Source organism: Limulus polyphemus, unplaced genomic scaffold, assembly GCF_000517525.1.
Source record: "Limulus polyphemus unplaced genomic scaffold, Limulus_polyphemus-2.1.2 Scaffold166, whole genome shotgun sequence".
Taxonomy (NCBI): domain Eukaryota; kingdom Metazoa; phylum Arthropoda; class Merostomata; order Xiphosura; family Limulidae; genus Limulus; species Limulus polyphemus.
In genome coordinates, this window is record NW_013665776.1 from 638,491 (window position 1) to 656,167 (window position 17,677).

The window sequence follows — 17,677 nt, forward strand, 5'->3', positions numbered from 1 at the left end:
TCGAACTGGGGATCCGAGGATTCGACGCGTGGTGCTAACAAAGACTGTTCACATTATCTGTGGGTGCGTCATAAAAATTACAGTCATTCCTGCTATTAGGTCACTGCAAAGTGGACGTGAAAAATTGTTTGCAGTTTCGTGCAGAAGTAAAATCTCACTCTTAGCATAAATATGATTCTGTTGCAAAGATACATTAAAAATAAAATACCGTATTTTTCGGAATATAAGACGCACCCTTATTTTGAAGACAAGTTTTGGGAAAAAAAAAAGCTACAGTCGCATTTGAAAGATTTTTATTGAACAAAAATTCAATTTGATACTTTAAAAATTAGTATATATTGTTCTAAACACAAAAGAGCTCAAAATATCAAAATAAGAAAATACCGTAAATCAAAAAAAAGGTTTACTGTTATTTAATTTGGTTCAAAACCTACAAAACCTTCATTGCTTTCACTGTAATTTATTTTTTTATTATTTAGATAGCATTATAAATAGTTATTTTTTTAAAAGAATAAAAACTTCGGTGTATAGGACGCAAGCAGATTTTGACATCAAATTTTGGGGTAAAAAAGTGCGTCTTATACACAGACAAATACGGTATATTAAAATTGTGTAAACGAAAGAAAAAATTAAGAAGATAGTCCAGATACTCTTTCAACACAATTTAAAAAAAAATTGTCTAAATAAAAACTTTTTGGTCAATTTAATTTTCACTGCGTTTACACGTACCCTTTTATAATTATCTTTCCTGATATTATCACTAACGCATCCCCTAGAGATAGAAGACAATGAGTATTCGTTTTCATGTAATCTAACAGATATTCTCGAATTTTGACTCTTACACAATATTGTAAAATTTATACCATTGCGTGCACACGCTATTAAAACCCCTCGAGGTAATAGATTTATATTAAACACTGTTTGTCTTATTTGTATGGAAATATCCGTGTTGCGGAACACGTACGCGTTCACTTTCGAAATAGTAAATAATTAGTTGCAGTAATTTTTTTTTTATTTCTTTTCAAAATTTTTACTTAGATCAGTTAGAGGCTTTCAATGGTTGAGGTTTTAATTAAAACTGCGATACATGTTTCTGATTATCTGCGTGTGTGTTTGTTATATTATCTGACGAAAGACGTCGTTATACCAGGGAAATTTACGTAATTTCGAGTTTTAATTTCGAATGTTAAATGAAGATTGTTAATAGACTGCGAAACTAGGAAAAAAGGGCTTACACATAACTGTATTCACTCCAAAAATTAAAATTAAAAATGCAGATATTATTCCGCGTGTCCATTTGTTATACCTTTCTGTTTATTAACTTGTTTATTTGTCTCTCTGGCGATCTGTTTACCTCTCTTCCCAGCAGCCTTCTGTTTACCTACCTGCTCAACAGTGTATCTACTTATTTTTTGTGTTTTTCTTACATGTCTCTTTTAATATGTTTACCTCTCTTCCCAGTAACCTTCTGTCTGTCTACCTGTTCAACAATGTATCTACTTATTTTTTATGTTTTTCCTACATGTCTCTTTTTCATCTGTTTACCTCTCTTCCCAGTAACCTTCTGTCTACCTACCTGTTCAACATGTATCTACTTATTTTTTATGTTTTCCTACATGTTTCTTTTCATCTGTTTACCTCTCTTCCCAGTAACCTTCTGTCTGTCTACCTGTTCAACAATGTATCTACTTATTTTTTATGTATTTTCTACGTGTCTCTTTTTAATCTGTTTACCTCTCTTCCCAGTAACCTTCTGTCTGTCTTCCTGTTCAACAATGTATCTACTTATTTTTTATGTTTTTCCTACGTGTCTTCTTTTCATCTGTTTACCTCTCTTCCCGGTAACCTTCTGTCTACCTACCTGTTCAACAGTGTATCTACTTATTTTTTATGTTTTTCCTACATGTTTCTTTTCATCTGTTTACCTCTCTTCCCAGTAACCTTCTGTCTACCTACCTGTTCAACAGTGTATCTACTTATTTTTGTGTTTTTCCTACATGTCTCTTTTACCCGTTTTTTTTTCTACCCCTGTATTTGTCAGAAAAACTTCCAGTATATTTACCACCCAATTTATTTTTAGGTTTACTAATTGCTTACCTATCAATCCAAGGACATTAGGAATAGACGAGAATCCAGCAGTATTAGGTAATCAAATCGCAATGCCCTCTAATAGGCCGAGCCCCAGTGGGGGACTTGAAGAAAGTTGTTACCCCTCCCAAAATTGTTGTTTTGTTTTTTTTTCAGAATTGAGTCTCAAATTAAGTATTTAACAATTATTACAACGGATCAAAACATCGCACATTTTTACATATATTTAGTGTTAAATTCAATTTTTAATTAACCAACACGAGCCCAGACAACAGTCGTTTGCCATGCTTTTTCTTCGTAAAACTCGACACTGTATTTACCTGTTTGTAATCTGTCTCTACTTAATCACTTTTATGTTTTTAAATCATTCACGGTGTATAAGGTCGTTCTAGACAGAAATGATATTTATTTAACTAGTTGTAATATATTTTCTTACAGTATGTGTACACATATATATTAGATTGTAGCATGATCATTATTGTTTAGTTATAATCCTCATCCTAAACCCTAGATTGGTATAAAAATATAACAGTTTATCAGATGAAACAGAACTCGCACCACATGAAAACTCTAGCAAAATATATATATCAGTGTATGTCTGCCGCCTGTAGGTTTTGATACCCGTGGTGGGCAGAGCACAGATAACCCATCGTGTAGCTTTGTGCTTAACAACAACTAACAGAAGTGCATGTCTGTATTTATTATTACAGGTCAAATATATTTTACGTTATAATTTTTTAATTAAATAGAATTATCTATGCATTTTTGTACCATTTGTATAAATTATAAAGTATGCAATAAAGAACTCGGGTTTTAATTTGTTTCAATGTATGTATGCATTTACATTTTCTGAAAGGGTTTCTGATGTTGTTGTGTGTAGTTTAAAAGTACACCGCTAAGAAACGCCTGTTTAAAGACTTCTTAAAAACTAAAAGTCCAGTCACGCTAACTGACTTGAATCCGATGACTCATGATTTGCGACACATTGCCGAAAGAAAAAAAACATTCTTCAATTTGGGACACTGAATACACTATAACAGTGATGTCAAATCCCACTTTTTTATCAGATAAAATTGGATTAAGAATTGGCGCTTATTGTTGTTTACTAACTAACTACAATCTAGTCTATCAATTCAAAATTAGAGACAAATATGTGCAGGTGACCTTTATGCAACTTGCGTGAAATTCTGAAAAAAACGAAAACTTATAATTTGAGTATATTGTTTGTTTATTATAAATTTCGCGCAAAGCTACACGAGGGCTATCTGCAATAGACATCCCTAATTTAGCAGTGAAAGACTAGAGGGAAGGCACCTAGTCATCACCACCTATTGCCTACTCTTGGGCTACTCCTTTACCAGCAAATAGTGGGACTGACCGTCACTTTATAATGCCTTCATAGCTGAAAGGGCGAGAATGCTTGGTGTGACGGTGATTCGAACCCGCGAACCAGATTGCGAGTCGAGCGTCCTAACCACCTGGCCATGCCGGGCCTTTTGAGCATATAATTATTAACGTCAAAAGTAGGAACTTCCAGTAGTAATCATCTATTTTCAAATACAAAAAGAAAATCTTTTTTCAAAATATGATTCACCGCCGAATCGCCATAAACAAGAGGTTTTAAAGTCGCTACTTACGATATTCCCTTCATAAGATTCGGTTATTTAGTCATCACCATCCACCGCCAGCTCTTGGACTACTCTTTTACCAAGGACTAGTGGGATTGACCGTCACATTATAATGCCCCCACGGCTGAAAAGGCGAGCATGTTTGTTCGGACGGGGATTTGATCCTTCAACCCTTAGATTGCGAGTCGAGCGCCCTAACCACCTGTCCATGCTGGGCCTCGCGGGTAGTAGCACACCACCCAAAAATAAAATTTTTCTCATGAACACTATCACATTTTCCTAGCAATGTTTCTATTTTTTGCTAAACTATTTCCAATGAAAAAAATAATCCAATTTTTTCTATGACCAATAACTTAAATGGGTCTTAACCTTCAATGGCCGTATGTGATATATATATTTGTTTGTTTTGTCGTTAAGCGCTAAACTGTGCAGGGATCTAGTCTTTAACTTTAGCGTTATAAGCCCTCAAGCTTACCGCTGAGCCACCAAGAATATCTGCTATATAACCACAAAAGATTAAAAGTTTTACAGGGCTTATATTTGATTAAGTCCTTTTCAAAACAAAACGAAATACAATCACCTTTTATAACAATTTTTAAAACATATTTCTATTTCAGAAGGAAAAACATTACCAGGAATTTACTACTCCTATTAAACAAGACATTTTCATGCTTTTCAAACTTTGCACACTGTTTTTGTTTTTACGAGATGGACAAAATAAATAATTATCTCCGTCAAATAGACGTAAATACAAAGAATTTTAAATATTAAATTTCAGTTTACTGATTTTTTATATTTTGAAAACAACATTAATGATATCTGATTAATAAATAATCATATTTTTTATCGTGCTGGATTTTAATTTTCTGCAGAATTTTTAATTGTTAAACTGCTGCAAGATCAGTATTTTTCACTTATGAATTTCCATTTGAATAATAATTAAATAACAGCAAAAATAATTATTTCATAAAAAAAAATTATAATCGAAATAATTATAAAAATCTTATTATAATTCAGGAAACTTCCCTCATATAAGCCCACCGGTGGCTTAGCGGAAAGTTTGAAGCTTATAATGCTAAAAATCGGGTTTCTTTTCCCTGTTTGATAAAGCACTGATAGCTCATTGTGTATATTTGTGCTTAATAACAAACAAACCTTTATATAAATGTTTTATAGGAGTTTTATAAAAAAAAATCCTATAAACAATCCAATAAGATCCCCAATAGCAAACTGATGCATTATCATCTTATAGCGCACATATTTCTGTAGGTGTTTGGCTAGTACCGTCTTGTAGTAATCCTATATATCAACAAAAATCACTAAATGTATAATATATCCTAAAAGTGAACTGAAGCACAAGTCTTATAAGATGCTTATTTATCAAATGTAAAAATTATCAAATTTCTAGAGATCAACTATAAACTTGAATCTCTAAACGAAAATCATATAGAATCTTGTATGTCATACATAATTTATTTATACATCCTATGGGATATTAATTTGTCTTCTGAATTATTATAACATTCGCCAATTCTTCTGAATAATTAATAGGTTATTTGAAGAAAATGATAATGATTAATGATACGTAGTTTCTAAACAAATAAATTATATCGGGTTATAATAATCTTTACCATAATTCCGATGTGTTGTAACATAGATAAAATTGATGAAAAATTACATTTAACCAATTTAATCCAGCTCGTACCATAATAGTTGGTATTGGCGAAAGATCTCGTCGGCACAAGATATAGTATGGTTAGCATATTATTATACATTTTTCTTTACTTTCACTGAGGAGCTCTGATTAATGATTTCATAGGACTGATGACCTGATAAAAGCAAAATGTAATTATTTTCGTTACGTACCAAATAAAATCCTTCACAGTCTTTTAGTATGGCCTTAACTGTTTCACAGAATATGTTTGTGTACTTTGGTGACAGATTTTCTAGTAGGCAGATTTTGTTGAATAAGACCGATGTTTGTAGGTTTACTTTCTTCTTAGAAACCTTCTCAAGAAGTCGATAAGCCATTTTAACGTTGTTAGAACAACGCTCCAGATACACGAGGCCATACAGATCCTACAGCAAACCCCCACAATCAACAAACAATCGACTGGAACAGAACGCACACTGCTACTTCTTGGCGAGAAACCCCCAAGCCACAATACAACACTCCACCAATCAACGCCTACCAATGTAGTTGACAGCGCCACTTAATGAGCTAAATACCACCACCCGCTTGCCTATAAATATCCACTAACAGTAATCGCAATTCACACAACATTCAGCCTTGATAATGGATGCAGACTGCATTCGAAACGCGTCGGCCAATTCACCACTATCTACAACTTTTGCCCGTTGTTCTAACAACGTTAAAATGGCTTATCGACTTCTTGAGAAGATTTCTAAGAATAAAGTAAACCTACAGACATCGGTCTTATTCAACAAAATCTGCCTACAGACTATGTTTGTGAAGGCTGGATTTCAAATATGCAACACACGTGGTGATTAAACTTGTAAAACATAGATATCTATATTAATGGCTTGAAGAAGGATAAGTGCTTTTTGGAAATTCATAAAAAAACAGTCATAATACATCAGCATAATAATGCACAAATGTTTAAAGAATTAACAAAACATAAAAAAATTGTCGTCAGATAGGAAGTTGAAAAAAAAGAAGAGAATCGATCGAAATATTTAAAACTAGAGAAATCATACTAAATAGTAAAATGGGATTTCAGCTCAACCCTCTTTGGATTTTTTTTTCGAATAAAATAGTGGACGCTGACCTTTCTGAATCTGTCGTAACTTAAATGTACAAGACACTGTGGTCATAACCTAGGTATCTATACATAAGAACCTGAGAACAGTTTCAAGTATTCCAAGAATTGAGAATGACAACCTTAGCCTGTTAAAACTAGCTGTGTTTTTATGTTTTGTTGATTCTTTAAACATTGATGTATTATTATGCTGATATATTAACACTGATTATTGTTGTTTTATTTTTAGATTAATTTTAATTTTCGGCATCCATGCCACAATATGTTAATGGTTGAATATAATAATACGACATGGTTCACTATCACACTTTTTTACTTGTTTCAGTAGTTAATATTTTCTCTGGCATTATTCACCTGGTCTGATCTTTTACAAACATCGAAGTACAGCGAATAAAGAAAATCGGTTTAGTTTGATTGGGCCATTCTACATAATTACAATGATCAAAGTATCAGAAGCATCTCCAACCCAAACCAAAATCATAAAGTTTGAAATTCCTCTCAATATATATTTCTTTACATATTCAAAACTTTTCAAGCTCAATCCCAATACTTAATATCAAACGGCGTTACTTTCCCTGAGAAATATGTAAACTTAATATTTTAAAATTCTATCTGCCGAAGATCAGAAGAATAAACTACTCAGCTGTTGTCAGCGTAGCTCTCATATAAAACTGCCTTCTTCCTTCTCTAAATTTCTGCCCATGACAGTATTAATAATTCATTTTAACTTAAGACTTCCTGTTTATTTGGGAAAAGCGGGTAAACAAACAATTGTAATAATAACAACTACACGCTTGCTAGTGTCGAACAAAAGTATTATTAAACGAGTATTTACAGGTGTTGCAAACGTGAAATGTGTGTTACAAAAACATTTCATTTTTCTGAAACATTAGAAATTTTTGTTCAAAACTGATTTGCTTCGATTATAGAATTTCACTCACTTCATTCAGTTTTTTTTAATTGACCACTTGAGTGTCGTCCGTTTTAATGTACACACACACTCTGTATCACGTTTTCCAGAAGCCAAAATGTAAACTCTGCTGCTTGGTAATTAAAATGTCAGTAAAATAAGTTAAACAATTTTTTTTATTTTATAACTCGTTTTAGACACATTTAAGTAAATAGATAATCATAATTTACGAAAGCTTTACATATATCCACTCTCTACATACAGGTGTAGCAGAGAACTTATTAGATATTAAAAAAACAAAACACGAAATCAAAAGACGATCCCTAAATGTGTTCAAACACTTTATAGATATTTTTAACACTGACAAAAATAACAATAACTATTATACTTTTCAAACAATCTTAAGCAAAATCACATATATATTTGATTGTAGAATGTATAAAGTAATATTCTTAGCTCCTGGAATTTGACTCAGATTTAAAATATATTAGACCATTTTTGTAATCTTTCATTACGAAAAGAGTTAATGAGGCCGACTAGTGTTATAGGTACATCTAGCATTTATATATTTCTTGCTTTTTCAGTGTTTCAAATAGTGGTGTAACATATAATAGCTCACACAGGGGCGGTACTAGCCTTTTCCCGATGAGGGGGCTGAACTGAACTAAATAAAAAATTGAGGGGGGCTCTACATCATTTGGGCACACGTACTGTAGGGTTTAGGAAGTGAAATGAAAAAAAAAAACGAGCTTTTCGTTGGGTGCAGGTTCTACAGGGGAGCCTAAGCCACATTTGGGGGTAGCTTCAGACCTTGCAATCCCACCTCCTTTATCGCAGTCCCTGAGCGCACATTACCTAAAAATGTGACCTAATGAGTTTTACAATATAATGTCATGTAAATCTCTGTCACATGTTACACTTTGCAATTCGGCAAGTGGTGCTCATTGTCGCAACATATTTTTTATCTTCCACTTCGAACTACAAAACTGTTAGTTCTTCATAGTAGCAAATTATGTATTTTTAATACATTGAATTTTGGGAGAAAACGCATATTTTAAAAACGATTTAGAACACTAGATGGCATAAAACGGCATAATGGCGACTCCAGTAGAGTCGGTTGTTGAGGATAAAAAAGATAAAGAGAAACCTATTGATAGAGAAAAGGTACGTAGAACATTTTTTTTGTGCCATTTTTTGTGTTTTGAAGTTAGTTAATTTTAGTTTTAAAGTGCTGATTTTTTTAGTTATGCTACATTGGCTCTTCTAAATACGATCATCAGACTTGGCATCTCTGCTGAGTGTTACTACTACTACTACTACTAGTAGTACTAGGCACGTAGCTAAGAATACTCACCAAATAGAATAGAAATCGGGGGTTGCAAACCAAATTGTGGGAGTACAGTGTTACTACAGTAAACAATTATGCAGTCTATAATCGTTGCAAATGAATGTTTATACCATTCATTTTGTACTATTCCATTTGACTAAGATACTTTGTTACTTTCTTATCAATTACAATTTACACACTAAAAGACAGATTCAAATTTCAAACCAAAGTTTATTTTCACGAGTAAAAATACAAATTACATAAAAATCGATTATTGTGTACATAAATTATTCATGTTTAGTGAAGCTAGAAAATTAGATTGTTTACATTATTGTAACATGCTTCTGAAGTTCTTTAACTACTTTAAGTTTAAAATCTCATCATAATCTAACAATTTACAAAGTTATTTCTCAAAGTCAAAAGAAAGCAGAACTAAATTTGTTAATCTTCAAGTAATCATCCTTAAATGCCAGTGAGACTTTACTTAATCAACTGAAGAAAAAGTTCACTAAACTGTGCAAGATGTTTGTGACACAGTGATCAGCATATGGCACAGGTTGTATCAAAGGAAAAGTGTGTCTCAATAGTATCAAGAACTTCAGTCAAGATATTAAACCTGGAAACATCCTGTGTGCAAATTACTTAAAACATTCATGACTATCTTGGAGTAGATTCTCAAAAGAAGTCTTTTGACCCAATGACTTGTTCAACATCTCATAATAGAAATTGCTTGCTCTCATCTATTATAAGCTTTTGATATTATACAAAATTCCTATCAGAAATTTCAGTATTGATTGTTTTAAGTTTATGGGTTAAATCAATATTTGGGGGTACACTTCCTGTGTACCAAAGATACTAAGAAGATAATATGATGTAGCTCTCAGCCTCTACTTCTGTCCATTTATGTGCAAAGATGAATGAGATATAGCATAGCAGGCCTGAGGGATATTTATTATATTAAAATAAATTGTGAACCAAAAAAATCTCACTGTTATTTTCATGAACATTGTGTCCGTCAATGCCAAACATGACAATTTTGAACTAATTAACATGATGTAACAAACCACATTTGAACAATGTCATGCTGCATGTATAGGAATTAGGTCTACCAGCCCTAGTTGATAATTTTAAAGACTGTAAATTGCAAATCTGTCTGATAGCAATGCTAATTGTATTTATGCTACAATTTACAAAATAAATATATAAAACTAGTGTTAACCTCAATCCATAAGCTACTTAATAAATGTTTAATGATTTTTTTGAATATACTATATTGTGTAGAGCAAGTCTTGTTTTTGAAATTCTTAATCTCTCTCTCATTTTTTCTTTATTATTTAGTGAATTCTGGTATTGGTGTATCCTCTTTCTTCAAAAAACATGTAAAGTGCTTAAGTATATTTAAAAAAACAATATTATAAATGCTATTTTAACTTTTAAAAATGTCCTTGATGATACTGTGAGAGTTTCAAAATAAAAGTCAAATATAAAATAAAGTACTTACTGAGCCATTTTTTAGTATTAGTCAAAAGTGACGGGATAGACAAGTTTGAGTTGTTGAATCAGTGTCACCTTTTCATTTTGATGGCAATGTTATCAGAAAGATCTAACCAAATAGCTTTAGTTAAAGATTTTGTAAATATGGCAGATAACTTTATCTGGTTTGCAGTGATAACCAGTAATTTGTTTTTTGTGCCCAATCACATTGAAAAATGGCATTTAATGTACTAACTATATACTACATAATTCCTAAGTCCTTCAGCAATCTGTTTGGCATTTCTAAGTTAAGTTGAAGTCCAAAATGTTTCACAAAAAGATCGAAGTTCATGTTATAGGATGTCTATATAACTCACTCTGCGAGTTCTATTTTTACTAAGAATATATATATATGTAGAACAAATACTGAGTTTATAGTTTGTGCTATTCATTGCATTATTCCCAATCAACTTAAATTAAGTTAGTGAAAAAAAACTGAAGTCGAAATCTATTTTCCAAGAAGACTTAAATATTGTTATCATATGGTAATAAGATTAAGTATACTATTAGAAAATGTTGAATGTGCTTTTCCTTACTGTGTTAAGACACTAAACTGAATTAACTGTTATATTTGCTACAGTTATTCAAATGTTCTTACCTTATTTTCTTAATATATATATATATGTATATATACTAATAAGTATTAAAATTAAATAGTATTGATGTAGTTTGCTGGCACCTTGAGCTTTGGTGTGATACATTCTTGGACATTGATATAAACATAAATAGTAAAGTTTGCTAATGACATTAAATGCTTGGGTATTTCTAGCTATGTATATGGAGAATTAATTTGATCAATTGGTAAGTTGGACAAATAGGACTGATAGGATGGTTCCAGGGATGGAATGGTTAATTTATAGGGGTAGATTAAAATCACTTACCCTATTTTCTTTTAAGGTGACATTATTTAAATCTGCAAGATTATCCAGGCAATTGACAGAATAGAGGCCCATGTTTTCTTTTTTGCTGTATTCTAAAAACAAGATGACACAAATTTAAGATTTGAAAAAAGACAGGCAAAACTCCAGTTAAGACCATTTTATTTTTGCAATAGGGTGATAGATGATAAGCTTACAGAATGAACTGCTGTCAGAGTGGATGTTGGTGCCTTAAAAGAGTTTAAGAGAGGTATTCGTGATTTCCTGAAAAAGAAAGAATGGGTTTAAACTTTTGTCATTTTTTCCTCAGGAGTGAGTGTGCAGGGACAGCTTTGAAATCTAAATTGTCTCTTGCTATCCATATATTATCATTAACTTTTGGGAATTGATCAGTGCTCATATTTAGATATTCATGTAGTGTTCAGCTGAATTGTCAGAAGTGGTAAAAAGAGTAACTAGGATCTGTTTATAGAAATTTTGAATTCTGTAACATGGAGGTTATCATTACATTGTACAAACCTTTGATGAAGTCTTGCATGGAGTATTGTATTGATTTTATGTTATTTTATTTACAAGAGATATTGATTTGCATGAAAAGTTCAGGGAAGGATTCTCAAAGTGATTCCTGATCTGAAATATTTATAATGTAAAGATTTTAATTTTTTTTTGGCATACAAGAACTTAAGATGGTTTGATTCAGGTGTTTAAAAATACTATGGGATTGGATAAGCTGCTCGACATGGGCAAAAAGCTGTCACATGGAATTCATTGATATCCATTTAAAATTACTGGAGCCCTAAAATTGAAGCAGATTGTATGGCTCCCTGTCCTCACACGTATTGATTCAGTACCAGTTCATTGTGAGTAGAGCATTATCAAGGAGTATGAACAATTTATAACAAATCCTGCAATCTCAGTCAATGAGGACTTGCAGAATCCTTCCTGTATCTGAGTCAAATCTTGCCAACTGGTACCCTGTAAGAAACCTTATATCTTGGATTCAATTTTCTATAACCCATTTGTAAAGACTCATGGATCCACAGTGACATTAAAAATTGACACCTTATCCAAGACCCATCAAAAGATATTCCAGGATTTGATCTCCAACATGAGCCAAAAATGGTCCTGAATCATATCTGCACTGCACAAGCAAGGTATGTATCGCTGCTATGCAAATTGCAGATTAAGGACACCCCTAAATGCAGTTATGGGCATCCAACTCAAACACTTAATCACATTATAAATTCGTGCTCTAAACACTACTTTTTGGAAGGTATCGATGGCTTCCATAAGGTGACACCCAACACTATCAAATTGATTTCAGACCTTGATATACAACTCTAACCTGCTGTTATAACACTCCATATGAAGAAGAAAATGTACCTATGAGAGGTTTGTTTGATTGATGGAAGATAAGAGTTGGGGATGAAATTTTAAATATTAGAGGAAATTATTATGAGCTGTGAAGCTCATGTCCAAACTAGGTATTAAGTGAAAAATGTTCCCTGTAAAGTTTTAGACTTATGGAGTGGTTTGCCAGATGATTTGGAGTAGATTGAACTCCTTTAGGTTTTGTTCCAAAACACACTTACCTCCAGTGACACTGACAGCTATTCCTTGACCTTCAGGTTTTAAACTTGGCCCATATCAGCATTGTTCTTGCTTGCTCCAGTTTTTTATACCCCACATAAATGCACTTGGCAATATTTTTCTTGTGATATTTTCCACCTATGTCAATGTTCTCTCTATCCTGGTGCTGTATATAAGCACCTCACTCAGATAATATAATCACTTTTTCTCGGTCACGATTTTCTCTGATGCAGTGGTGTGCTTGGTTACATTATTGATTGCAATTTTGGCATTACCTTGTGGATATCTGTACTATTATACTTTCCTTTAGAAAAAAATTGAAGTGCTGTTTTTGGGCAGTTGAGGCTGTCCGTGATTTGAGTTGTTGGGAAATTGAGACATATATTCGAACCATGGGTGTCTCTCCTGGAGGTTCTGATGCTGCTTTTCTTGATGCTCGAGGGCATTCTAAGGAGAATTTGGACTCAGTTTTTCCAGCATCTTCCTTTACTAGGACGGCTTCTCACGAGGCCAATTTGGATCAACCACCTCCTGCTTCTTTTCTTAAATTAGTCACTCGGGTTTGGGAGGTTTTGGGGCTTTCCCTGGTTGCTTTTGAATCTACTCCTTCCTTGATGGCAAAAAGGTCAGGGGATGACTACTTAGTTTTCCTCCTTCACCTGATATTGCTGTTCATGCTGGAAGGTTTACCATTCAGTTATGTGAAGGGGATAGCTATGCCTTGTCCCCCACGTTTGTTGGAACAGCATGCTATGGCTTACCACCACCAGGAGGACATCCATGTAGATTCACAATGGCTGGATCCACTTTTGGACATGTGGGGTTCCAGATTGAAGCCTGTGATCAATTTGAACAGATCACAATTTTCTCGTATTCATCTGACCCTCACTACTGTCTTGCAATATTTATCTTCTCTCAAACTTTTGTCTGAAGCCTCTCAGGATTCCCCACATCAGTTTGTGGATGAATTGGGTCTTTAGCTGACTTCCACAATGGTCAGATTCTCAGCTTCTACTCTCTATTTGATTCTGTGGCTTGTGTGATGTTGAGTAGAGATGCCTTCTTGGAGGAAGTTTGTCTACCTGCTGCCACATTCCATGAGTTACTTTTCTCCGTCCATTTTTGTTCCAGGGGCATTGTAATTGAGGATTGATGTCACCCATTTATATTCTTCATTATCATCATTGGCCTCTCAACTTTCTTTGGTTCCAGCTGGTAGTCTAGGCATATCTGCTTGTCGCATGTCCCGACCCCTGCCTTCAGTTCCTCGATTTATTTGTACTCACAATAAATTCCGTCCTTAACCTTGTGGCTCTTTCTCTCGGGTGGACTGGTACCAACAACATCAGTGACTGTCCAATGCCAGTAGGGTCTGTGGGTATGTTGTTACATCGTTTTATGGAAGTCTGGACTTCCTTCACCACTGATCTATGGGCCCTCCAGGTCCTGGCATTGGAGTTGGTCAAAACGACGGGAGATTGGCATCCAATCATCGATCTTTCTCATCTACACCAATTCTTGGATTCTGCTCGGTTCACCATGGAGTCCTTTCTCAGCCTACAATGGCATTTTTCATCCTGTCTCTGGATAATCAAGATTGATGTTGCTTATGCACACCTTCACATTCCTGTAGCCAAGTCATCTCGCCAATTTCTACGTTTTGTGCACAAGGGTCAGGTTATGCAGTTCAGGGCTGTGCCCTTGGGCCTAGCATCTGCACCATGTCTTTTACAGAGAGGTACGACCTTCTTCTCGTCACCTTCATTCTTTGGGCCTGTGAACACATCATTATATGGACAACCAGTTACTTCTAGCACCATCTCGTCAGATGGCAGAACAACACACCCTGATTCTCCTTTAGGAGGCCACCAAGGATGGGTTTCTTATCAGAACATAGAATCTATTCTATTGCTGATTCAATACATTGCCCATCTGAGGGTCATTTTCAATACATACTTGATTTGGGCTCAACCGACTTCCATCTTGCTCCAGGCTATGGAGGGAGCAGTCAGACACTTACTCATGTCTCCTTTTCCTACTGTGAGGATGGCTCTCTTTCTCTTTTAGGGATATGGGCATCCCTCAAAGCTCTCATTCCTTTGGGACAGGTACACACACGTGGTCCTTTCAGTGGTCCCTGCTTGACCAATGGGACATGACCTCCAATCTAATGGATCACCCAGTCGTCTTAGTCAGGACCACCATACTAAATCTCAAGTTGTTGTTGGATCGTAACCACACTACCATCAGTTTTTTTCTCCCGCCCCTCTTCCTAATGTTCATCATTTCATGGATATCTCACTTCAGGGATGGGGCACATATCAATGGTCAGGAATTCCAGGGTCTATAGACGAATGATGAATCTTCCATTCTCATCAACATTTTAGAACTCCTTGCTGTTCAACAGGCATTAGTTCATGGTCTGCATCTCTTGAAAGGAAAAATAGTCAAGATTCATTCCGACAATTCCATGGTGGTGTCTTACATTTCTCCTCAAGGGGGCATGCGTTCTCGGGAACTTTGCTTTCGGACTTTAGATGTTCTCTACTGGGCTCACTACCATCGTATCAGCCTTCCAGCTTGCAATGTACTTGGGGTGATGAATTTAGTAGCAGATCATCTGTCTTGGCCAAACCAGATTCTCCCAACTGAATTGATGCTACATCATGAGTTCTTCCAGTGGATTTGCTTGCAGTTCAGGCCTCCAATCATCAGTGCATTCGCCACTCATTGAAACTCTCAATTACAAGCTTTTTGGTCATCATTACCTCATCCCCGGGCTTTGGAAATAGCTGCATTCAGTCAGGACTGGACAAGTTTGCACCTATATGCTTTCCCCCGATTTGTCTGTTGCCCAGGATTCTAGTTCTGGTTTAATCTATTCCTGGTCGAGTGAAATTGATTGCCCTGTATTGGTTGGTGTAACCATGGTTTCCTATTCTTTACTATCTATCTGCCACTTCCTCTTTGGCCATCTTTGTTGCAGCAAACTCGATCCAACATTTTATACATGGACATTTAGAAGCTCAAACTTCATGTTTGGACATTATGCAGTTCTGCATGACATCGGGATTCAGCTTCTAAAGTTGCTTTGCATTTGGCTCAATCTCTCCATAGCCATTTATGAACGTAAATGGCACACTTATCGCTAGTGGTGTCTCAACAGAAAATTAAACTCATTCACCCAACTGTTTCCACTATATCCCGTTTTTTGATCTGGATTTTAGAAAAATCTAGCTTCGTCTACCATCGCCTTATATAAGGCAGCCTTGTTGACTACTCTTCGGTATTTGAAACATCCGAAGGTTTTGAGTCCCCTGTTCTATATGGCCTACTTAAATCTTTTTGTGTTCTTTGTCCCAAAATGCCTTTTCTTTTGCCTAACTCGGATATTGGGATATTATGGTGGTATTGCATGATTTGTCTCATCATTCCTTTGAGCCTTTATCATCATGTTCTCTTAAAGTGTATTTTTTGTTGTTGTTGCTCCTTTCGTGGTACTAGAATTCAACTTTTTTTTTCATTGGGATCCTTTGTTTTCCTGTTATTTATTCCCTATTACCTTGACGAGGTGGCTTTACAAATTGATCTGTACTGCTTATTCTGGCCTATCCTTACAGATAAAGAATATTCTCAAGTCACGTCTCATGAGATTCGTCATATTTCTATGTCATTAGCTACCCATTTGAATTGCCTGCTGGAGGACATTGTGCTGGCTGGTATGTGGACTTCTCCCATTATTTACATGATCTGGTAGTTTCTTCTTCTGAGGGTTTTTGTCTCCCCCTCGTGACCACAACTGCTAGATTATAATGAGGGGTGAGTATTTTTTCTCTTCCCTTTGACTGGTTTTCTTTTTCTAGTGTCCTTTACCTCTTTTTCACCCGATCCCACTCTGTGGAGAGTGTTGCTCAGGCAGTTATGCTTTTCTCAGTACACTTCTGTACTAGCAGCCACTATTTCACTATTGTTGCTCACAGTTGCAACAGGCTCTGTAGAAATTAGGTGTTCCATAAGACCATCTAGGAGCTTTCCAGGTGTTACTATTATTCTATGCTGGACTATCATGAGTAAAGCTAAATGAAATCCTGCCCATCCCTGCTGATCATCAGGTAGAATAAATTGGGATTGGCTTTTAAAAAATTAGGGAACTTGGTTCACCTATTGCACCATTTACAGAGCCCCCTTTTAGGACTCCCCAACATGCATTATCTCCACCCCCCCCCCCAGATTCTGCCAGTGGAGCTAGGGAGTCATTACCATACCCAGTTTCAAGTCATTGTGGTGTTAATTCCTCTACATTTGGAGAAGAAGGCAATAGTGGGGGCCCTCTTACCCAGGTCTCTGCACCAGCATATGTGGGAGCCTACTTGTAGTACTGGTTCAGATTTTATGCTCAGCTATCTGGTTGAGGCATACCTGGCCCTTCTTTTTGAGCAATTTATGTTCACTTTATTGGTCATGGAAGGAGATCCCCTATGTCCTCATAATTCCGAACACAGAGTGGTCCCATCCAGGGTCCTTGGTTGCGCACAATGGTTCTACATTTTCCCCATAATTCCAGAGGCAAGTGGAATGCTCCTTGTCCAATCAGCTGTGGAGTGAGGATGCGTATTCATAATTCCAGACCGGATGAGTTCTGTTTCTTATGGCATATGCAATTCTGTCATTCCAAGATTGGGGTGGTGCATTTCTAGCTTCTTCAGGTGGGGAAAAGATTTGCCCACTTTGGTGTTGTTTACTTTCTTGTCATGATTTCAGTGGTTTGTAATGCATTACTCTATGGCTACAGGTGGGGATTCATTTTATAACCTTCATATTTTATGTAATGATAAGGTCCAATTACTCTAGCCACCAACGTGGGATATAGGAACCATGACCCCTTAATTCCAACCCTGAGTAGTGAACCTTAGCTATCTAGTTGAGGCTGGCCTCTAGTGATG

General features: G+C 35.3%; 1 protein-coding gene across 1 annotated transcript in view; it reads left to right on the forward strand.

Moving 5' to 3' along the window:
* Window positions 1-8,493: 8,493 nt before the first annotated feature.
* Window positions 8,494-17,677, forward strand: part of LOC106477488 (histone deacetylase complex subunit SAP18-like) — a 36,336-nt gene continuing 27,152 nt past the window's right edge. The window contains exon 1 of the mRNA XM_013938049.2: window positions 8,494-8,570. Within this exon, the coding sequence (XP_013793503.1) occupies window positions 8,502-8,570 (69 nt within the window). The 5' untranslated portion in view covers window positions 8,494-8,501. The remainder of the gene's footprint in view (window positions 8,571-17,677) is intronic.